We start from the raw sequence: 24,826 nt of genomic DNA on the forward strand, positions 1-24,826 counted from the left end.
ATCATCATCATCATCATCATTATTATCATATCATTGCCTGTCTTCATCTTCTCTTTCAACACTCATTAAAACCAATCATGTCATCTTCTTTCAAATATTCTGCGGTCCTGCGGACCACCAAGGCGCGTGAGCACTGTCACAGATTGAAGAGAGAGGAGAAGAAGGTATTCAAGTGCAGAGAGACAGATTGCAAGACATGTTATAATGCCTTGAAGAGACTCTGCAAGAGAGCAGAATGATAATGATTTTAAGTAATACTTCTGATAGATTTAGACTGAACTAAGTATAGAAATAATACAGATAATGCCATCTGTAAGAGATTGAAAAAGAAGATAGTGAAGAGTCTCATACAGCAGCAGTGAGATCAGAAGAAGTTCTGAGAATGATTTAAGACTAAGATGAAGAGAGAGAGAGAGAAGAAGAGTGTTGCTGCAAATAAGTAGTAACAGAAGAAGATTAAGAAGGTATTGAAGTGAGAGACAAAGAAGTTAAAACTGATAAGTTTTTTATTGAGAGATAACAATTTTTGATAATACTTCTGTTCTCTAATTGATTAGCAGGAGCTGGCAGAGGAGAAGAGGATTGAGGCCTTGTTCAGGTCTCAAATGCACTTCATGATTCAGAACATTGAGAAGGCAGCTCTGCTCTCTGAACATGTCAATCTGCTTACTGCTGAGATGGAACCTGAGGCAGCAGATCAGGAAATGCGGGATTTTGAGGTGCAGATTGACCTGACTGAGAGGAAGCAGTGAGAACCCTTCTCTGAGAAGGCAGTGAAGAGAGATTTTGAGGTGATTATTACCTCAGATGAGAAGAAGAAGAAGAAGAAGAAGAAGAAGAAGAAGAAGAATGAGAAGTGAATTATGAAGAATGATAAGAAGAATAAGAAAGAGAAGAAGTAGATTTTTTTCTTTTTATATTAGTTAGTTATAAGTTTAAGTTTTTAATTATTAATAATTAAAATTGATTTTGAGTTTTCAAAAATTATTGTACAAGTTGTAATCAAGTCAGGAATGATATATATATATATATATATATATTTAACTATCATGATTCACAAATCACTATAATGTATAAGTATCAACATTTTTTCAACATTGATATTCATAATATTAATATATTTTTAATGATATCATCTGATAATGCAATTTGATAATACTCTCTTTCACAATATTAATATATTTCAAGAAATATGACAGAGATTAATCAAGATTGTTTATTTACTTTTATACATCAATGATATTCAATCTGAGTTAGTATTAAAATTATAACTAAGCTAAGAAACAAGATTATTTTCTCTTATATTAATTCTTCTTACACACATCAGTGATCAGTTATTAAAAATAAATTATTATCTTTCTCAAATTATTATCATGTCTTCTGAATTCACTTCTTTCACTTCTTTTACTTCTATTGAAGATTCACAAACTCTTCAAGAAATCACTGTGAATTACAAAGTCTACATTATTTACAATTCAACACAGAATGCTCTCTTTCAATCATGATAAATAATCACTTCATTCTTCACATCTGATTTCAGGCTATGAAATTTATGAAAAACTCAATACAAATATCAAGATAAACTATGAAATAATTATTAACAGATTGTATTACAGATTACTGAAGAGTCATCTCTTTGCTGCAATTACTGCAACTTCATTCAGAAACATTCATCATGAACTGATCATGACTCTGAAGGAATTTCCTGACATCTGAAGTCATCAGAATGCAGACAATAAAAGGAAAATAATTAGAAAATTACTACTGAGCTGATAAGTTGCTCTATCAGATAATGATTTTTGATAACACTAACTTTCTAATTTGAAGAAAATTATGTGAAAACAACTCTGTATCAGTACTCTGATTTCACAACTCTTATCTGATAACTTTCATGAACAATTACTTTGCATGTGTATATCTCTGAATCTTTCTCTTCAATCAATTGAAAACCCTGAATTCTGAATACTTCTTCAAATACTTAATTCAAATCTTCATATTTCACATTGATTCTGTCTTCAGTTCAATCTTGAGACACACTATAAAGTTAATATACAACATCTAGAATCAGAGTTGAAGAATCATCAAAGAGTGTCTCTCACAGTGAATGCATGAACTAGTACAAACAATCTTACATTTATAAGAGTTACATGTTATTACATTGATGAGAACTGAACTTATTGAGAGACATTAATTGAATTTGAATCATTGATCAGTAGTCATACTGGGGATTATATAGCAGAGATATTAATAACTGTGATTAAAAATGACTATTGAGATATTAGTCTCAGTCTTCTTGCAATTACAACTGACAATGCTGCAAATAACTACACTATGATGAAGAGCTTGGAGCAAAAATTGGCTTTGCATTTCTGGAATAATAAACAAGGTCATATTCTCTGCATTGCTCATGTGGTTCAACTTGTGATGCAAACACTGATAAAGAATCTTAACATTGAGACAAAGAATAATGAGATGACTGGTTCTTGAGATGAGAATGAGATGAAAGTGATTACTCAAGTAACTTTTGCATTCACTTTGCAAAAGATAATGTTTTTTGACAACACTTTTTAATATTGCTTTTTGATAACACTTTTTGATAATACTACTGTTAATTTTGAATAGATTGACTAATAATTTAAATATCATATATTTGAAACATTGCTAATGTGATTTGTATCTCTTCTAAATAATAACAATGATTTCATGATATTCAATAAACAAATAAATCAGTCACATCACTGAATATGATACAGAATGTTAGAATATGATAGAGTTCAATATATGAGATAACTGTTCAGGCTCTTCAATTGCATCAGATGATTGATCATTGAGTGCAACACTCTGATTGAGAAAAGATTCAGATATTGAAACTTTCTGATATGAAGTGAACTCAGTTGAAATATGTAATTGATTTACTGTTTCAGTTTTATAAGATAATAAAGACAGTCTCAATCACTTGTACACCAATGCTGCAGTCAGTCTGGTGAGTGTATAATAGTTTATTTACTCATCTTGAGAAGCAGTTAAATCACTTAAAAAGAAATTCAGTCTGGAATGATGCTATAGCACAGGCTATTGTTGCTGCAAGGAATAAACTGGCATATTACTACAGCAAAATGAAACAATCTTTTGCAGAGTACTATACTGTAGCAGCTCTACTAGATCTCTCTCATCAAGTTAATATCTACACTTCTCAAGATTGAACAGAGGAGAAATGAGACTCATATGTCAAATTAGCCTGAGACTACTACAATGTCAACTATCAGAGATTTGAATGAGTAGATGTTCAAGATGTGAAGACAGTGGAATACAATTCTCTAATAAGTAATGATCTTTGATAACACTTCATATCACATAGAACTATAATACTAACTTTGAAACAGGACTTGCATACATTGATTGCAACTGAAAATCAGGCAAAACTACATGCTTATAAAACTGAATTTGACTGCTATCTTTAAGATGATCTGATGAATTTACACATCAAATCAATTCTAGAGTTATGAAAAATTGTTGAGAGTACATATTCAACTGTTGCACTGATGATGCATGATATTCTGACAATTCCATTGACAGAGGTGAGAATGGAGTGAAAGTTCAACTCAAGTCAAGATATTTATCACTATCACTGAGAACAATTACAAGAAGAAACAATCAAGAAACTCATGATTGTAAAACATGGAATTATCAGACAGTTTAATATCTCTGATCACAGTATATCAGAGAAGTGTAGTTTTCATAAGAAAGTGAAGAATAAACTTGCATAAGAATGTATTTAATTGTTTCATGAGTGTTATCAATAATCATTACCAAATTCTGATTATATAAGCAATCACTGAATGAACTGAATGAGACTGATTTTGATCTTCAGTCTCAGTCTCATTCTGATTTTGAAAGAATGATCATCTTTCACAGTTTATTCTGGAAAATTACTCTCATTTCACTGTTCTTGAATTAAATCTGGTCATTTTTCACGCCATTTCTCTCAGAAATGGTCCATTTTCAGATTTTTTTGAGGCTTGGTCCTGGTGGGACTCACGCTAAGAAATGTATGGGACCAGACCAAATGGGACCAAATGTGAAATTCATGGTCCCGCCGGCCAGTCTAGTCATGATCAGTTCTAACAGTAATCACTATTATGAGGCTCTTAAAGTAGTGATGTCAGTGACAGAAGAATTTCACTATTATAAAAAGCTTCTAATTATAAATATCATAGTTAATCTTCACAGATTACATCTTCTGTGAGAAAAAGATCACTGAAACTCAGTTCTCATTTAACTGTAGTTATAAGACTATTTCTGAAATTATAATGAAGAAGATATCTGTCTTCAATCTGATTAAGAGTAAGAGATCAAAGTGAAACAGCATCACTGCATTTATAAATATCTATTTCAATCTTATAAAGATCTTATAAGCTTCTGAGATAAGAAAGTTCTCACAGTTCTCTCTTCTTAACAATCTTTTCATTCTCTGTTCACAGAATGACTTCTTCTTATTTTCATTCTTCAGCATGTCTGTAAGAGCTAAGAAGATTCTTATAAATGCAAAGATAAATCATCTATAGAAATTTACAAAGCTCAGAAAGATCTGAATCTTATAAATACTAGTTAACTTTAGTTATAATAGAATAATCTCAATCTGTGAAGATTTTATCTGAATATTATCTGCAGTAATTACATATTCTAGGAAATTAATTCAGTGAATACTGAAGTTACACTTTGTAAGCTTAATATACAGTTCTGTCTTATCTAAGATCTTCAATATACTTTGCACATGCTCAGTGTGTTCTTTCTTCTTCATGAAGTACATCATCACATTATTCAGATATATTATCACAAAGATATTCAGATATGCATGAAGTATTTTATTAATAAAAGACTGAAATACTATAGAGACATTAGTCAGATTAAAAGACATCACTAGATATTTAAACAATTTCAGTGCAGTTCTAAAGACAGTCTTTTATTCATCTTCAGATTATATTCACAGTTATGTATATATATTAATTATATTTAGTTATGTGAATATAACAGCTTCTGTGAGACAGTTGATTACATTCTTAATCAGAGACAGAGAATAGTGACTCTTTGTTATCTTGAAGTTCAGATTGCAGTAGTTTACATATAATCTGAGATCTTCATTCTTCTTCTTTATGAATATCACAGAGACTTCTGCAGAGACCTGTGAAGATTGAATGAAGTCATTCTTCAGATTCTTCTTTATATAGATCTGCAAGACCTCTGTCTCATAATAAAAGAGCTTATAGATTAATTCTCAGAAGAATTTCTACTCTTCTATCAAATCTATTATCAGATTCTTCTCACAGTGAGAGAGAAGCTCAGCTGCCTTTGCTAAGCTGAATATCTCTGTGAGATCTCAGTATTTCTCTAGTATCTGAAGCTCAGTTTTCATGATCACAAGATTCTCAAACACTTGTAAAGTTATTATATAGATAAGCTTGTCTTCTCTAATTAACTCTGCAGTATCAACTGATTCTATCTCTGTGAGTAAGTCTGTCAACACTGATCAGAAGTATAAACCTGACTCACAGATAGCTATGTGCAGATTATGTCTTTGAAGTTATACAAGTCTCAAGTACATGTTATCTGTGATATTCATGATAATCACAGTTTCTACAAATCTTCTTCAGATTTCAGAGAGATCTTGTAATTCAAAGATAACTTTTATAAGTCTCTCAGCTCTCAGGTCTGAGTTCTCACACTCTGCTTATTATAAGAGCAGATTTTCAGTCTTCATCTTTCAGCTCATTCATTTCATGAGCTTTAGAGACATCACAGTGACCTGGGATTCTGAGTTCATCAATACTTCTTATACTTACAGAGCAGCAGCACTGCAGTGTGATCTCTCTCTGTGAGCAAGCATTTTCATTGAAAGAGTAACAGATTCAGATATCAGCTTTAAGACTCTTAAGAAGACTGTTGCTGACTCTGTCTGTGACTTCTCAAATTTCTATTTTGATTTGTCTGAACAGTTTGCACAGAGATATTCTGATTTAGAATAGATAAAGCAGAGTTTCTTTTTCTTAATCTCTCTGTTATATACTCTATTTACAGGAGCTTGTGAAGCTCTCTCTCTCTACTCAGTAGTCAGATACAAATCTCTTTATATCTTATTATCTTTTTCTGACAAATCTGTTCTGTTATTCTAGTCTTTACAGAGCTAGTCAGTGATTCACTCTTCACAGATCTGTGACTCTCACAGTGATCTGTAAGTAGTGAATAAGAGTCATCAGTTTCTTCAGAGTCAGAAGCTTAAAGTCTTATTCAATGAGCTTATTCTGCATATCTTTATTCAGTCTCTTTATAAATATTATTATTCAGATCTTGTTTCAGAGCTCTGTTTTCACAGATCTCAATTCATATCACAATTCTATGAAGTGCTGTGAGTAATCTTTATCAGATTTCTCACCTCTTTTTCTAATATTAATGATCACAGTTCAGGTGTTCTCTGTTCAGCTCACAGAGTCTCTCAACTTATTCTCTAGATAGGTCTTGAGAACAGATCAGTGAAATCTCTTATAATCATTCTCTAGATAATTCAGCTAGTTCTTGACTTCAGTGTAATAGAGATCTGTCATTATATAGATAACAGCTTCTTCATCTTTCATATCACACAGTCAGACTTGTAAGTCAATTTTAAATACAAACTTATAAAAGCTTTTATAGATTGTGATTTGATAAGTGATCTTAAGTAGTTATAGCTTAAGAAAGTTTCTTTTCAGTTTATAAGTATCTCTGAAGATTATGTCTAGAGACTCAGTTCAAAAGTGTTTGCAGACAGTAAGCATTTCTTGTAGAAAAATAGCTTAATTCTGCAGAAGATGCTCAAGAATGTTCTTCACTGAGATTGATTTATTCATGAATTCAGAGAGTTTCTCTATCATAGATACAGAGAATGATGTTCTGTAAGTAATTGATAAGTTCTCTGAGACTTCTTTTATAAGAGTTATTCATGATTCAAGTGACTGCTTCTGAGTGTCTGTAGTAGAGTTTGCAGAGATTGAAGCATATGAGTTTCTAGTTCTTTCAGTCATAATAAGCAGTTGCTGACTGACTGAGCTTGAAATGTAAAAATAAGTACTCACAGACAATTATTCAGGTGTTTGCAGCTTGATGTGATATGTACTGTTAACTACTAGAAGTATTCATGATAGAAAGATAAAATGTAGAAGTCAAATGTATAATAGTATTCAAGCTGAGTTATGAATAGTATTCATGAACTTCAGTCTATATAGTTGTGTGTAGCCAAGGGCCGCTAGCCCTATTGATTATGCAAGAGATAGGAATAGGGGTAAAGAATCCGCGAGGAGCGGGATTTCTTACACATTTCCTGCCTTCATAGTTTGATAAAATAGAAAACTCAGAGTTGTAATTGATCTTCACAGAATTAATACATAACTACATTCAAATGTCTATTCTCTTTCTAGACAAGATATCATTCTATTCTTTCTTAATGATGAAGTTGTATTCTTCATTCTCAATATTATTAAAGGATTTTATCAAGTTCTCATACATATTAAGAATGGATGAAAAACCGCCTTTGTAACTCTGTATTGAGATCATCAGCAATTGACTGTATCAAGTATGAGTCTAGCATCTAGTCCAGGCTTTTTTCAAAGCATGATGAAGACAATTCTTTACAAATTCTTATGATTCAGTCTTCTAGTCTATATTGATGACATAGTGATATTTTTCAAGTCACTGAATTAACATCTCTTCAATCTGTAAGCAATTCTCTTATATCTGAAGATATCTGATCTGATTCTCTTTATCAGAAAGTGTTATTTTATCTACTCATCAGTATCTCTTCTAGATTATAAAGTATCTTATCTAGAACTTTCAATACATGAATTTAAAGTTGAAGTCATCAAGAACTTGTTCTTTCTCAAATCTCTTAATCAATTGAAGATCTTGTTAGATTTGTTCTGATACTATCAAGAGTTTGTTACTTATTATACTCACAAGATAGAGTCATTGCAGATCTGAAAGACTCAGGGATTTCATCAGATATCTTTCAAGAGAAATCTCAGAAAAAAATAAGCTAAGAAGATAATCATCTCTACAGAAGAATTGCAGCAATGTTGATAAAAAATTAAGAATGAATTATGTAATTTCTTCATTCTTAAGTTTCTCAATTTCTACAAGAAATTCATTGTCTATGTAAATGAAAGCAAAGATAGTATAAGTGCAGTAATACATCAGAAGAATAATGATAATAGAAAATATTCTATTCTCTTTCTCTCTCAGATATTAAAGAGTAGTGAGAAAAATTACAGCTCAACTGAATTAGAAACAGTGATCTTGATATAACTTCTCAGAAAGATCTCTCAATATTTTAATGAAGACTTCATTATAGTCACTGATCATATTGTCTTATAAACAGCATTGTAGATAATCTCTGTTAATAAATGCTTAAATAATTGTCTTAATTAATAATCTCTATTTCTATTCATCTTTGTCTCACATATGAAGATTATACATTAAGCTGAAAAGTCTCATATAAATACTGACTCTCTATCTCAATTATTCATAGTGAAATCTGAAAAGATTAATCAGTTGTCAGAGACACAGATCACATTTGAATGTCTATCTACTCACTTCAAAGACATCAAAATCTCTCATTTCTCTGCTCTGTTTATCTGCACTATAGTAAGTTCAATCATTATATTAACAGCTCACATCTTTCTTATAAATCTTCTTCACATGCACTCAGACCTAAAATATAACATTCAGAAGAAAATAAAAACTGATTTCTACTTCTGAGCTATATACAGATATATCATGAAACATATTAAATAGAGAATAGAAAATGCAAATCTCTATTACAGCTTTCAATGAGATAATGATTAACAACTTCTCTACTATATTTACAATGAAAATTCCTGACTTTGTATATTAAGAAAGCTTCAGATAAGAATTCTATTACAGATTTATAATTATAAAGATTATAATAAATTAGAAAGAATATATTAACATCTTTATAAATAAATATTCACACTAAATCTTAGAGAAATAATAGTATAATATACAAATTAATATCTGATGTGTTAAATCACTGTTCTCTGATATTATCAACTCTTCAGAGAACTTCACTTAATATAATCTCTTAATTAACTGTTTATATCTCTATCAATGAATTTCATCACAGATCTATTAGAATTAGATGAATATAATATACTATTAACTGTGACAGAAAGATTCTTTAAATATGTTTATCTAATCTCTGAATATAAATAGAATTCTGCGAAGCAATGAGTCACTCAATTCTTTAATAAGATTGTGTAATTCTAAGATCTTCTTAAACAGCTAATAACTGACTGTGATTATCACTTTTTAAACATCTTTTAAAAGAAATTATTTCAAAGAGCTAAGACCACTCTCTGTCTTACTGCTGTTTATCACTCTAGTGTGAACAGTCAAGCTGAATACATAAATTAAACTATTGAAATAGTCTTATAATCATTACTCATAGAACAGATTATAATTTCTTAAAATAGTTTTTTATCAGAGATAGAGTTCAATCTCAATATAGCTACTTCTTAAGTAACAGATTATATCTTCTTTACTATTCTCTACAGTGTTAATTCTATATATATCTTTTCTTCTTAAAATTTAACACACTTATCTTTCACTGATGATTTTATAAATACTCATCTATAGATACAATAGTAAGTTGAGAACACACTTATCATAATTTAAGTAAAGATGTTTAACTATTTTAATATTAATTATTAACTGATATAACTATCTGAATAAGTCTATTTATAAATTATTTATAAAGAATATCATAGCTATACACTCTCAGAGTAATTTATATTACACTCAATTTATATCAGTTTATTTTATATTCTTGAGAAAGTTAGTATTCTAGTATATTATCTGAACCTGCTCTCTAAATTCAGAGATATTCATTCTGTTATATTATTAATATATCTTGAGCTCTTCATATTAGATATCTTTAACTGATTACTCTCTGCTGAGCCAAGACTGCATTCTCAACAGCTATTAATACTGAGAAGTAGAGTGAATTATCAAGAACTGAATATAAGATCATACTCATTAACTAAAAGTACAGTGAGCTCACAGTGAAGAGATATAGAAGAAATAAAATATTCTTCTAGAGAACTACTCTCAAATGATATAATAATATAATAATATGAAACATAGATTGTGTCATAACTCTTTCTAAATTATTCTACTTTACATTAAATTGTTTACATTGTATTTCTTACTCATGTATTTAGATATTGAAAATAATATCTTTTTTAAAACAGCAGCAGATGTTACATGCTACACATTCATATTACACGTCATACGCGTATTTCTCATCATGCCTGCATAATTCTCAGAACACTTATCTTTTCCTTCTTTATATATTCTCATTCTCCCTCATCTTAGCTAGCTAGAAGTGAATGAAACTCAACTTCGTGAAATAACATCATATATTAAGATTTACAGTTCAGTGATATCAGTAGACTGACTGTGTGATTATGTCTGAGACCAGAATCAGATTTTTTGATAGTCTTATTATCAATTCAACTGATCTCATTACACAGTTTTAACATTAGATAGTAGTTTCATACTGTCTTAATAAGACTTACTGTCTACTCTTGTCACATTTTTCAAATAAGATCATGATTTCTACTTCTCAATTTAAATTATTTTTATTGCTTTAAATAACTTTAAATCTTATTTAAGTATTATTAAAAAGTGTTACTTTTTAAAAAATTAAAAATAGTCTAAAAAAAATCTTAAAATGTCTAAAAATAGTAACTTTATACTAAGAATGAGATTAAATAAGATTAAATGAAATCACTTTCTTATTTTTTTTAAGTCATGATTTCATTTTAAGATCTGATATATAGTCACTTTATCTGTTTTTTTAATAGCCAGTCCCAGCAGGATTCACATCAAGAAATGTATGAGACCAGACTAAATGGAACCAAACATGAAATTCATGGTCCCGGCGGCCAGTCTAGGTGTCAGCAACTGGCACGGCGGAACAACCATAACCCGGTCGTATAATAAGCCTACGTTTTTCCGGTAAGGTAATATAGTGGTTGGTCACGTGATCTAGGGACATCGCCACAGGCCGCAGCGGCCAACACTAACTACTGTCAGCGGATTAAGTAAGCCAGTTAAAATTGGTCTGGATTTTGCCAAGAGCGGGAAGTCAGAGAGACCTCTTGCTCAATGAAAATACTCTCATAACTGTGCCATACTTACTCACTCTCTGTAGTGAGTGTATCACAGTGTATGAAAAATCACACTGTAAAGAAAATATTTTCAATATCTTCATTCTTCATCTTCAAATAATTATCATTAATTATAACCATGTCTAAATCTTCTAATTACACTGAGAAGCAGTTGCAAAGAGCTGTTAATATGTATAAAAGTAATTCAAAATTAAAAATCACATCTCTGTTATAAGAATTCAAAGTCTCATATATTATCTTATATAAGAGAATCAATGAGAAGAAATCAAGAACTATAAGAGTTTCACTGAATCAAGTATTGAATAACAGTCAGAAAGAGATAATTAAGATATGAATTCATCAGTTAAATATTAATTTTTACTCATTTATTATCAAGTATATTAAAGCTGCTGTGAACTGTATGTTAAGATAGTATTATACAGATTCAGAGACTGCATCTCTCACAGTAAGTAAGATGTAAATATATTGATTCATTAAATATCTGTCAGATTATAAACAAGTTAAGTAAAAACTCATGAATCTAAAATAATGCCTCAGATCTCAACATATATGATGATAATAATAGTAATGTATGCAATTACTTTACTCTGCTATCTGCAGATCAATTATTAACTGTCTTCTTATAATTAACCTTCTCAGAGATGATTGCAAAACTACATCATTAAATTAATACAGCAGTCAAGACCTTAGAAGATGTGAAGAATACTCTTACATCTGATTTGATAAGACAGTTAAACAAGATCTTCAAGAGTAGCATGATTCAGGCAGAATTGAATACACATTATAAGAATGAACTTACAGATCATTATCAAGCAAATAGATATCAGATCATCAAATTCTCTCACAGACAGGTATAAATAGATAAAGTTCTCACTATTAAGAATGTCAATTGCAAGATTATAATCTGTAGAGCAGATGAGATAAAAAAGATGTTTAATAAAACTCTTTAATTAATTGAAATCAAATCTATAAAATCTACAGTCACTTAATCATAATAAGATAATTCTATAGAATCTTAACTTACAGTGGATTCTACACCTTCTAATGAGTATATAGATAATCTTTATATTATAGATAGATGTGATGATGATTATTAATTAATTTTTGAAGATTACTATATTCAAAATATTTTCTTTACAGTGTGGTTTTCTGTACACTGTGATGCACTCACTACAGAGAGTGAGTAAGCATGGCACAGTTAGTAGCTAATAACCACAGATTGAAATCTATAGCCCTAATAGTATTAAATAACAATTATAGCAATCTGAAAAAAAAAAAAAAAAAGAAAAGAAAAAAAGAAAGAAAGAAAGAAAGAAAGAAGAAAGAAACGACGCGCTCTTTTGACTCTTGCGGAACGCAGATTTCGCTATCATAAAGGGGAAACGAACTAGAGAGGGTATATACAAATTAAAGGAAATAGTGGTATAAGAAAAAGAATGAAAAACAAGAAAAAAAAGAGAGAGAGAGAGCCCGAAGCGATTATCCGACATGGCTAAACAAAACTTCCTTCAGTATAGGCGATCCGGAAAACTCAGGATTGAGAAGCACGCAGCTGATGAAAAAGTTATTAGTATATGTACAACTAGTTAAAAATAAGGCACTCGAGATAAAGGCTGAGGTTAAGTTAGTTAAACTCACTTCAAAAAGTATGCCAGTCCAACCCGTCTCGTTTCGAGAAACTTAGGGCTGAATTTAACTGTTGGAATTTTAAATCATATTATTAATTAGCATCACCGGTTTTGCAAAAGTGTGCAGTGACAGTGATATAATAGCAGGTTAAGTGGAAAAGGAAAGAGTAAAACATACAAATGGCGCTCTTGGGTGGGAGCTGCGGAAGCGCGGATTTGGCATGGGGGAATGCAGCGGCGAGTTTGGAACGCAGGTCGTCAAATTCAGAGTATCTGATATGGTTTTTAGCTTGATCGTCAAGGGGGACCATATATAAGTATGTATGTATGAACATGAGAGATTTGTACGTACCTCATCCGAACCACCATGGGACCTCCCTACGTCACCAGAACGAAGATTAACGTCAAGCCATGGCGAGAATTTTTTTTTTTTTTTTAATATATAAATAATGAAAAAAGAAAAACAAACCTCCAACGTCTGAATCTTACAAATCCACACTACATACGCGCCAAGCCCGGACTTGTCCCCCTTCACAACAATATAATCATCAATGGTCACGCTACGCGCCCAGAGGCCCTGACTCGTCTCGCATGCCGGGTCCTCCGTGTGGTCTTCTAGGCGTATAAGCGACCTCCGCGGCGCGGAGGCGGCGTCTAGCGATGTTTGTGATGCCAGGGAGACGTTCCTATAGTGCCGCCAGTAAGGGGGGACTACTCCTGATGCCGCTGTTGACGTTTGTGGGACGGTCCATGGGGACGGTTCTTCATCAGAGGTCGGTGATTGTTCCACTGCGGCCGCCGCTGTGGTGTTGTTATCGGTACTTTCGGGGGTCGTGATGGTGGTGGAGGGGGTGGAGGTGTGGTTCAAAGGGGAATTGCGAGAAGATATAGTGGTGTTATTGAAGTGTGAGGTTGGGGCCGAATATTGTGATTGCGGTTGCTGCATGCGAGGTGGCCGCGCCTCCTCATTCCGCGGCTCCATCCATCAGCTAGATGGCCCGTTGTGAACAAGCGAGCAAGAAGTATGACGTGGGAATCGTCTTGGCTTGTTTTTAAGGCTTGTTGTAGAAAATTGAAGGCCGCAAAATGGTGCGTGGAAGCTAGTGCTACTTGAAAGAGAGTAGAAGGAGAAACTGGTGTGTGTGTGTGTGTGTATTGTGTGCGTGTGAAAGTTCTGGTGACCCAGAGATAATCTTCAACTCGGTTCTATTGTCGTCGTTAGCTGGTGCTGGACGAATTGGGCATATGGGAATGATCGCCAGCATGCATGAGTGATGTGTGCTGGTGTTGTGAAATAGATATATCAACAACAGGTATATGATTAGACTGGCCGCCGGGACCATGAATTTCACATTTGGTCCCATTTGATCTGGTCTCATACATTTCTTGGCGTGAATCCTGCTGGGACTAGTCATCAAAAAAACATGCAAAGTGACTATATATCAGATCTTAAAATGAAATCATGACTTGAAAAAAATAAGAAAGTGGTTTCATTTGATCTTATTTAGTTCTATTCTTAGCATAAAGTTACTATTTTTAGACATTTTAAGGTTTTTTTCAGACTATTTTTAATTTTTTAAAAAGTAATACTTTTTGATAATACTTAAATGAGATTTAAAGTTATTTAAAGTAATAAAAATAATTTAAATTGAGAAGTGAAAATCATAATCTTATTTAGAAAATGTAATAAGAGTAGATAGTAAGTTTCACTGAAACAGTATAAGACTACTATCTAATGTTAAAACTGTGTAATGAGATCAGTTAAATTGATAATAAGACTATTAAAAAATCTGATTCTGGTCTCAGACACAGTTATGTGGTTCGGAAGAACGTACGACCGTCGGATAATAACGCGGCCGCTTCCGAACTACTAGCGTACGAATGTAAAGGGGGCCCTAGCGGCCACTAATTAATTTAGCGTACGAGATTCAATATATAAGAAGCCGGTGTACGCCTGTAATTGTACGCTGGCTTAAGCAACCTTTGAATCACATCTGATAGCATGTCTAAAAACTGGTGAGGAGTGCAGGCTTCTCCAGGGCATGATAATTCCATCTACAAAGTGATTTGTAGTTATCATGCCAGTGTGGTTCTAGAAAATGCCTCAAAAGATAGTGTATGAAGAGTGATAAGTGAAAGAGCATTCAATTGATACTGCTTTGCTTGTTGAGGGAAAACTCCACACCCAGGCACATGCCACATATGAGATGCGAATGAATGAGGTGTAAGAAAGAGAATGAGAGCAGTGAACCAGATTCAAAGAAGTCTGCTCTCTACTCAAAAGAAGAATAAAAGAGAGAGGTGATCATCACTGAAGTTATATGATAATAACAGAAATCATATAATGATATAGTGATAGAATGATACAGTGATATAATAATATAACAATAGACATTGTATGATTAATCAGAAACCACTGAAATGAATATCTTTTCTAGCTGATATAAATAACATTCTTCTCTGCTACCTGAATCAGAAGGTATGCAGAACCTCTCAGAGAGTTTACTCAAAACAGTAAGAAAAGCAGCTGAGACTGCTGAACTGAAATTGAAGCTCTGTACATGTACAAGGATTCTAAATGAAATTGAGACCTTGTGTATACAGTGACAGACTGAGGCAGAAGTTAAACAACAATTGATATTCACTGCAGATTAAGTATTTACTATGAAGAGCTTCACTGATGTAATTATCATCATCAATAAGAATAGAGAAAATCAGATCTTAGGCCTGCAGCAGAAGATTGAATATTTACACAGACAGATAACTACACTGAATCTGAAGATCTTATCACAATCATTCACAATCTCTTCAGAAGTGTACACATTATCAGAGACTGCTGTGCAGAATGAGAATCTGAGCATGAAATATATCAAGTCAGAAGATCTGCTGAAGCTATTAAGCTTTAATAATGACTGAAAAAATAATACTGCAATCAGCTGACTAAGTCAGATGCAATCATATTATCAGATTAAATATGAACTCACAGACAGATAGTCAACAGAATTTTAACAAGTCTTAAGATCTGCTACATTTCTACACAGAAAAGCAAAGTCATTATAAATAACTGATGAAAAGATGAATCTCACAGATCTGAAGTGATATTCATTCTTATAAACATAGAATGAGTTTTTCAAATGAATCTTACACAACTTTGAGAAAGTGAATATATGAGATAAGTGTTATAAATGCTTCACTAAGTGTAGATAAGTGAATAATCTTACATCATACTTCACACACTTCAGTTTACACTATCTCACATTGAATGAAGAGCTTTCAACATCTTTCTGTTTATAGATCTTCATTCATAGTCTTACATCTGAGTTGAGAGTAGAATGAAAATGCTTAACCTCACAATCAGATATAGTGAAAGAAGTATATAATATTCTCATTGTATAAGAACAAGTGAGTCAATTGTAACAGAAAATACTGCAATTGAGTATATCTCAGTGAAGAATGAGTAATCAGACTTCTATAATACAAGTCACACACTCAGATGTGATAAATCTAGATCTGAATGTTATCACTAAAGCACTGAATTCTCTGAAAAAGAAATCTTCTGAGTGAAAACCTTAATGTCATGAGCATTGAGCTTGCTTCAACTGTGGATATCAAAATCATGATGTAAAAGATTACACTCAGTATGTGCAGTTAAGAGAAGTAAGAGAGTTAAAAAACTAGCAGAATCAGTGAGCTCAGAGACACTTACTGATATTCTATGAAAAGTCTTCAAAGTGAAAGAGATGTCTGTATTAGATGATTCTCTGAATTCTGTGAATGCAAAGAAGAAGCAGGCTTCTGAATGAGATATGAGTGAGAATGATGAAGTGAACACTCATCTCAATGCCTTAGAGTCTGAAATGTTAATGTATAGAGAGCACTTGAATAAGAATTGAGAGATAGCTGCAAAAGTATTAGCAGATATAGAAGCTTCTACATAATATATTGATAATTATATAATCTGAAGATTGAAAGAGATTCACTGAGTGAAGAATCTCTGATGTATAAGATTATCTGATAACTGATATTTAATATCACCTGCAAGAGTAAGAGTTCTCTTGCACTTCAGAGAATGATCTTGCTATATTTGAGTGTGAGAGCTGCAGAATGTGAAATACAATCTTATTCTCAGACTCAATTGATTTCAAAGGTTCAATCTGCAGATTCAATGATGTACATGTCATATGCAGTTGACTGATAGGAAGAAAATGATTCATACAATTCTATCAACTGATATGAGAAGAACATTTCATGTCTCTGATATAGAAGAATTAAATCTGCTTATGCATCAATAAGCAAAGAGAACAATTCACAAGACCTTATCTGAAAGCATTCTGTATGTTATACAGGACCCGGAAGCAGAGGAAATTAAGATAAAGAATATGTGAGAGAACAAGTGTATGAAGAAGCTTCTGAAGAAGTATAGAAAGATCTTCTGAACAGATCTTTCACTGAAATTACTGCTGAAATGAGGATTTGTACATGAGATTGACATGGAGAATGCAAAACCAGTCAATCAGAATGTGTATTCTCTGTCACAAATGCATCTTAAAGAACAGAAGTGTCAGATCACTGACCTTCTAGAATATGATCTCATACAACTCTCATCAAGCATGTGAGGCTTTCCAGTTCTATTCATGAAAAAGGCAGGTGAAGAGTGACAGATGTGTATTAATTATCAAGCACTTAACAAGCTTACAATCAAGAATGAATATTCACTGTCACAGATTCAATAACAGTTGAATATGATCAGAAACACTTGATATCTATTGAAGATCAATCTTCTCTCAGAATACTGATAGATTCATGTAGATGAACTGTCAATCCTGTAAACTGTGTTTAATACACAATGAAAGAAGTTCAAATTCCTAGCAATGTCATTCAGTCTGACAAATGTGTTCATCATCTTTTAAATAATGATGAATACAATTCTTCATAAACAGAATGAAACCTCATGCCTTGTATATCTCAATAATATTCTAGTCTTTTCAAACTTATATAATGAATATCTGAAGCATCTCAATGAAGTGCTTATAACTCTGACAGAGTATAAGCTCTACATCAAATTAATCAAGTGTGTGTTTGAAATGAAAGAGTTGAAGTTTGTAGAACATGTAGTAAGTGATGACTGTATACACCTCATCTCAGAGAAATTGAATGTTATAGTGAATTGATCACAGCTGAGAAATGTACACTATGTACAACAGTTTCTTGAGTTGATCTCATACTACTGCAGGTTTATCAAGGATTTCACACAAATATCTGCATCACTCTCAGATCTCTTAAGAGAAACAGATGCAAATCTGTAAAAGAAGAAGTTTCATTCAATCATCTGAAATGCTGCATGCAAAGAGGCTTTTCTCACACTGAGAAAACATGTAATAATATTCTCAGTGCTTATTCAATCAGATTGTGATAAACCTTTCTACATTGAGACAGACACATTCAAATGAGCTATTGAAGGCACTCTTCTACAGATGAGCAAGGATGACAAGCTGCACCTGGTGATGTATGATGGTAGGAAACTATCAGGCGCTGAGCTTAATTACTCAGTGTATGAAAAGAAATTGCTAGTGATCAAGCATGTGCTGATATTATGAGATAGATATATTAACAACAGACATACAATAACAGTGATTATAAATCATGAAAGCCTTGTTTATCTACAATCAATAATAAAACCTTTTAAATGCTTAGCATGTTGAATCTCAGAGTTTCAAGCATATGATCTTCATATTAAATACTGAAAAGGATTGAATATAGTGATGCTGAATGCAATCAATTGCAGACCTGATTTCATGAGTGAGGATTCTGTGAATCAGATACAAGGAACATTCATATTAAACATGCTGAGGAAATGTAAGAAATCAGAATGAGTGAACATCATGATCTCTCACTTGAAGAATGACAAGATATCAGATAATAAGCATCTTGTGAAAGTAGTAGAAGAGATGCTTTCAAACTTCAAGCTGAGGAAATTGAAAAATGATGTTATGTTTTATCATGATCTAGAATATGTAGAAGCTCTCTATCTAGAATCTTCATTTTAACATGACTTGATGACTCACATGCACAAAGAATTCAGTCACTTAGAAAGCTCTGAACTCATGAGTGTACTCAAATCAAGAGTATACTGGCTAAGCATGACTGAGGACATCCAGGTGTACACTCACAAGTGCCTGAATTGTCAGGTCATGAAAGAATCTAAGAAAGAATTAGAATATGAGAAAGTACAACATCAGATGAAGTGTACAATACAACTATTTAAACAATGAAGAGTGAACCTCATAGACATATTACTGTGAACATCAAATGGAAATCAATGAATAATCACTGCTATTGACTATGCTACTGACTGGCCAGTCATGAAAGCAGTTTCAGAGATGACAGAGAAGATGATGATGAAGTTTCTATATAATGAGATCTATGTCAACTATGAAATACTGCACAAGATTCTAACTGATAACAGTGTGAATCTCATAGAAGAAGTAGTGAGGCATTTCATGAGTCAGTTACAGACAAGACATCATAGAACAATGTCATATCACCCACGGACAAACAGGAAGATGAAATGCTTGAATGAAATCTTGAGTAACATACTGACAAAATATCTAGTGAGCAAGCCTATGAGATTATGAGATGAATATCTCGGGCAGGCGCTATTAGTCATGCAAATTCAGCAGCATGCAGTCATCAAGTGTTCACTATTCTACCTGTTGTATGAATTGCATCCGCACATCCTGGAGAATGCTTCAGAAAAGGTGGGAGAGGAAATAGCAGTTACAGACACAGCAGTCGCGGACGCAACAGTTGCGGACATGAAACCAAGATTGAAAGAGATCAGCCACACACATGCAAAAGCTAATGAGTTACTCCTGAACTGAGCAATTCAATTAAAAAGAATATGAGACTCACTTATTAAGAAATCAAGTCTCAAGATGAGAATATGAGTTCTTATATGTAATAAGAGTTCTGAGAAGTTTCAATCTAGGTGATTTAAGTCATATAAAATACTCAAATCACATTCTCTGAGAACATACATATTGAAAGAATCAGAGAAACAGATCTTATACAACTTAATCAATGATTCATGACTTGTGAAAGCAAAGATATAAGACCTGAGTGAATTATAGTCATCTGCAGCACTATCATCAGTGTTGAAAAAGAAGAGACTTATAATTGAAAAGTCTTACAAAGTAAGAGAAATCATAGATGCTTATGAATCAGATAATCTCACTTATTTCAATCTTTTCATAATTATAAGAAAAGAATGAGAAGAAATGAAGAAATCAGGTGAATATCACACTTCAATAAGTGATAAGACTGTAGCTGATTGTATGATAATGTGCTGCAGACAGTGAGTGTAACATGACAAAGAGCAGTCTCAAAGCAGCAGACTTGCACATGGATCAAGTTGCAGAAGAAAAAGGAATTCAGAGTTAAATTCAACTGTTTACATCAGTTCAATCACAGAGATTACAGAGAATGAACTATCTGAAACATCTGTGAACACATGAGATCAAGTCATCTTAATCTCTGAGAATGCTCAGAGATCAGATGAGGTTAGTTTCAATGAACTGTTCACTGTAGTAATCTGAGTGAGTGAAGAGAGACAGTATAATGCATAAGACAGAATTACAAAAGATAAAAGCTGCTGAACCTAGTCACTGAATGCTGTATTATATAGAGATTGTGTAAGAGTAGTGACTAGCAGACAAAGAAAAAGTGTAAGAAAAGGAAAGAAATAATGAATTGATCATCAATTGTAAGAGTCAGCTGTAAAAGACAAATGTTATCATACACACTTCATTCATTTTCATACATTACATGTTAATCTATTTTCAACATCACATCATCTGAAAAACATCAAAAATAAAGAAAATCTCAAAACTTGAGATCTGTAAGAGATTTGAGAACTGTAAGCTACTCTTACAACAATACTGTATACATCTCTGATTTCTTTATCACTCTGTGTACAACATTAATGTCATTTATTGCAAGATTGACTGGAATGCCAATATAGAAATGTGTACGCGTACATGTAGAGAAATTGAAGGAGAGTGTGAGACTCACAGAATCAGAAGTCAGAGCAGAGGGGATGAAGGTGAAAGAAACAGAAGAAGAAGGCACAGAACTGAATGAATAACAGCAGAAGTCATCTGAGACTGAACACTTACAATTCAGTGTGTGTACAACCTTCCTCACAGAGAAGAGAGAGGGAGAGAAAGTGACAGAAGAAGCTTGAGAGCAGAAGAGAGTAGTCTCAGTGATGTTGTCATCTTTGATTAAAATGGCCTCTGACACCGGAGCAACTAAGAACTATTATTAGTGTATAAAATTATAAAAACAGGGATAACAATTACCAAATGAACACTCACTGACCTTAGAATTGTATGTGTAATTACAACACATATGAGGCTTCTCAGAAAGAGAGAGAGAAACACAGAGAAATGCAGAAAGCAGAATGCAGTGTGTGAATGACTCATTCTCACAATGACATCTCAGACAAGATATATAAGCCTCATGCTCACAGATGTAAAAGAGTATAACATCAGTGTTTCTATTTCTGAAAACATGAATATTCTTCACCTGCATCACAAAGTCAGATGACAACTATCAGAGAATAGGCTGATACAGATCAATCATTCTGAAGATATTAGTCAGAGCAGATATATCTATAATATTGAATTTAACAGTTATGAAAAATTTCTTGATATCTGTGAACATCATGACTTTGTGCACAGTAAAACTCATAATGATTTCCTCTAAAAACAGAAAAATCAGTGTCAGAAAGAAAAGATGAAAAGAAAAAGACTTATAATCTTAATACTGTTGAGAAGAGAAGTGATTCTCTGATATAAATGAATGATTTCTTTACTATGAATATTTAAAATGAATATAATAATCAGCATCTGTGACTGAGCTTCAGATAGTCATGTTATACACAGTCTTCATACAATAAATTATTCTGAGAGTCAGTAAGAAGAGTGAGAGTGTACACACTGAGAGATGTGATTCACTGAGTCTACACAACATCTTCTTGAAACAGGGAGAGCTAGTAATGAAGGCAGAGGCAGCAAAACCAGAAGTAGCAGAAGTAGAGATCATGGGAACAGAGGTAGCGGGAGCGGGAGAACCAGACACAGAGGCAAGTGTAGGAGATTGAAGAGTGGCAGAGAAAGAGACAGAGAAAGAAGCAGCAGAGAAAGGAGCAGCAGAAGAGGCAAGAAGAGACATGAGAGACTCAGCCACACATGATATGAGCAATTCCTTCATTATCACATTCTTCAAGTTCTCAATCAAGAATTTCATATCAGGTTCACTATCATCAGCAGATGTGAATCTGTCAACATATGAAGATTCTATATAAATAAAAACAAACATATCAGCATCTGCATCCATGTAAAATTGTGTCAGAAAACATGATCAGAAACTCACTGAGAAGAAGAAATGATTAAGAGTGTATAAGAAGGTGAAGAAAATGTGTTATCATTCATAATAATATGTTATTCTGGCAATTATTAGAAGATAAACAAGTCTTGGTCATATTTCACAACATATTACACTTACTGCTAACAAACTGCTCAGTATGAGTACTATGAGAACACTTGTTATGAGAATGAAGAGCCATCACCAGAAATATATACAATGTGATAGATGAACAGATGAAAAGAGTTGAACAGAAGAAGGAGTAGAAATCTTGAATGAGATGATAGTGTTTGATGATGATGATGATGAAGATGATGATTGAAGAATGGAAAAAGTTAGTGAATGAGTAATATAATATAGTGAAAGTTTCTTTGTGAGAGTGTATGCAGAACACTAGCTGAATTAGAAATAGGTCACATGATCATGAGACACTAGTGATGAGCTAATCTGCATGAAGCTAGAGTGTATGACATGGTCATGTGGGCGTGACTGAATCTGGTGAGGGAGGATGTGATTTGAAAGAATGTACGACCGTCGGATAATAACGCGGCCGCTTCCGAACTACTAGCATACGAATGTAAAGGGGGCCCTAGCGGCCACTAATTAATTTAGCGTACGAGATTCAATATATAAGAAGCCGGCGTACGCCTGTAATTGTACGCTGGCTTAAGCAACCTTTGAATCACAGTTACATGATCAGTTTAGTAGATATAATATGATAAAGAGCAGTCTTAAAGTAACAGACTTGTATATAAATCAGATCACAGAAGAAAAAGGAATTTAAAGTTGAATTTAACTGTTTACATCAGTTCAATTATAGAGATAATAGAGAATGAAGTATCTGAAACATCTGTAAATATATAAGACTAAGTTATCTCAATCTTTGAGAATGCTTAGAGATTAGATGAGATTAGTTTCAATAAGCTATTTACTATAGTAATCTAAGCAGGTGAAGAGAGACAGTATAATATATAAGACAGAATTATAAAAAGATAAAAGCTGCTGAATCTAGTCACTGAATGCTGTATTATATAGAGATTATATAAGAGTAGTTATTATTATTATTATTATTCTTCAATTATAGATGTATGCAGTCAGAGACTATGACATCTATCTGAGAACTTTAGTTCTCAGGGTTTTTTCTATGTCTGTAAAGTTAACTATTATACATTCATCAATTTCAGATATGCAAAATCAGAAAATTCCAGCTCAGAATACAAAAACTGTTTACAAATTGCAGTGTTTTAACATCTTTTGATACTTTGAAATCATTTGACAATATCATGATAAAAGAAAAGAGAAAAAGAATGCAGTCTCAAAGATAGACACATTAAATAGATAGATAGAAAGAAATTGAAAGAAAAAGATAAAGAAAAAGATAAAGTAAAGAGAGACTATAACAAAACAAATTATTAAAAGAGAGTGTATAGCTGTTTTAACAGACTATATCTGATTGATTTTCTTCTCTTCATATTTAGATAATTCTGAATTTAGTCATTTTCTTGTAGCTGCTTGAGTTTCTGATAGAAAGTCTATTAAGTATTTAATTCCTGTCTCAGTTAAGAATAAGAATCTCATATTTAATTGATTTAGATTATACTTCTCTTTCAATCTGACTCTGAGACTATTGTATAATGCACAGTGTATTATAATATACTCAGAATTCTTATTTGTATTGCAGAATGAGCATTCTATTGAGTCAAATCTATCATCAAATCTTTGTATATAAGATTTGAAATAGCCATGTTCTAGTTTCAGCTGTATTATAGATGAGAATATTTTCTTTTTACATTTAATTGAACAAGATTTTCACTTGGGTTTTATTTCAAATCTTGAATAATGTATACTCTTCTTTTATTTCTGCCAGCTTTCATTTCACTTGTCTAAACAAGATTCTTTTATTTTTCTCTTTATAAAAGACCAGGACACAATTTTTTGAATAGATCTGCTTAATTCTGCACTCTTTTTTGCAGGTGAATCAGCCAATTCATTGTCATGAATATTCATATGAGCAGGAATTCAGTGCAGATGAATTCTCAGCTTTGATGTTCTTCTCTTTTGAATTTTTAAAACAGAGTTTAAGATCAGTTCAAGATTCATTTGATCATTATGAATCTGACTATTTCTAAGTCTTTTTAAAGCAGCTTGACTATCAGAGAATATTCATATCTCTTTCAAACAATTTTCTCTTTTATAAGATTTTATTTCAATGAGTTTGAAAGCTTTCACTATTGCAAATAGTTCAGCATCAAAGACTTCACATTCAGAGCCTAGATTTCAGAAATCTGAGATAAAATTAATATTATCTTCAGTATAAGCAATGCCTGTGCTTAATCTATTCAAGTTCTCATTTTTTAAGTCATCTGAATAAATCAGAATAGAGTCTTTTATATTGATTGTAGAAATTCTCTTCAAATGCTGTTCATATTCTTTCTCTTTTAATAGTTCACTTATTTATAAGTCTATAAGAGATTCAAGCTTTTTTCTCCAGGAAGATAACTTCTCATGATTAACTTTTTCAATATTTAAAGAAGA

The 24,826-nt window shown here is 32.4% G+C and overlaps 2 protein-coding genes across 2 annotated transcripts; one reads left to right on the forward strand and one right to left on the reverse strand.

The window, feature by feature from the left end:
- Window positions 1–303: 303 nt before the first annotated feature.
- Window positions 304–752, forward strand: BDCG_17714 (uncharacterized protein; the record flags this gene model as incomplete). Its single annotated transcript, XM_045426792.1, has 2 exons — window positions 304–312; window positions 558–752. The coding sequence occupies 2 exons, from the start codon at window positions 304–306 to the stop codon at window positions 750–752; spliced, it is 204 nt and encodes a 67-aa protein (XP_045282391.1).
- Window positions 753–12,438: 11,686 nt separating this feature from the next.
- Window positions 12,439–14,319, reverse strand: BDCG_08002 (PX domain-containing protein). Its single transcript, XM_045423774.1, has 5 exons — window positions 13,335–14,319; window positions 13,218–13,243; window positions 13,044–13,138; window positions 12,876–12,933; window positions 12,439–12,789 (listed from the first exon to the last, which is right to left on the reverse strand). The coding sequence occupies exons 1-5, from the start codon at window positions 13,845–13,847 to the stop codon at window positions 12,717–12,719; spliced, it is 765 nt and encodes a 254-aa protein (XP_045272636.1). The 5' UTR covers window positions 13,848–14,319; the 3' UTR covers window positions 12,439–12,716.
- Between the last annotated feature and the right edge of the window lie 10,507 nt (window positions 14,320–24,826).

This window comes from Blastomyces dermatitidis (assembly GCF_000003525.1).
Source record: "Blastomyces dermatitidis ER-3 genomic scaffold supercont1.10, whole genome shotgun sequence".
NCBI classification, from domain to species: Eukaryota; Fungi; Ascomycota; class Eurotiomycetes; order Onygenales; family Ajellomycetaceae; genus Blastomyces; species Blastomyces dermatitidis.

What these genes read in the sequence shown, in the direction of transcription:
- BDCG_08002 (XM_045423774.1), bottom strand. Translation starts at nt 13,847, where the DNA reads ATGGAGCCGCGGAATGAGGAGGCGCGGCCACCTCGCATGCAGCAACCG. An exon ending in GTAAGATTCAGACGTTGGAG is followed by an intron (nt 13,244 to 13,334) that starts GTTTGTTTTTCT and finishes CTGGTGACGTAG; the next exon opens with GGAGGTCCCATGGTGGTTCG. An exon ending in CCCATGGTGGTTCGGATGAG is followed by an intron (nt 13,139 to 13,217) that starts GTACGTACAAAT and finishes AAACCATATCAG; the next exon opens with ATACTCTGAATTTGACGACC.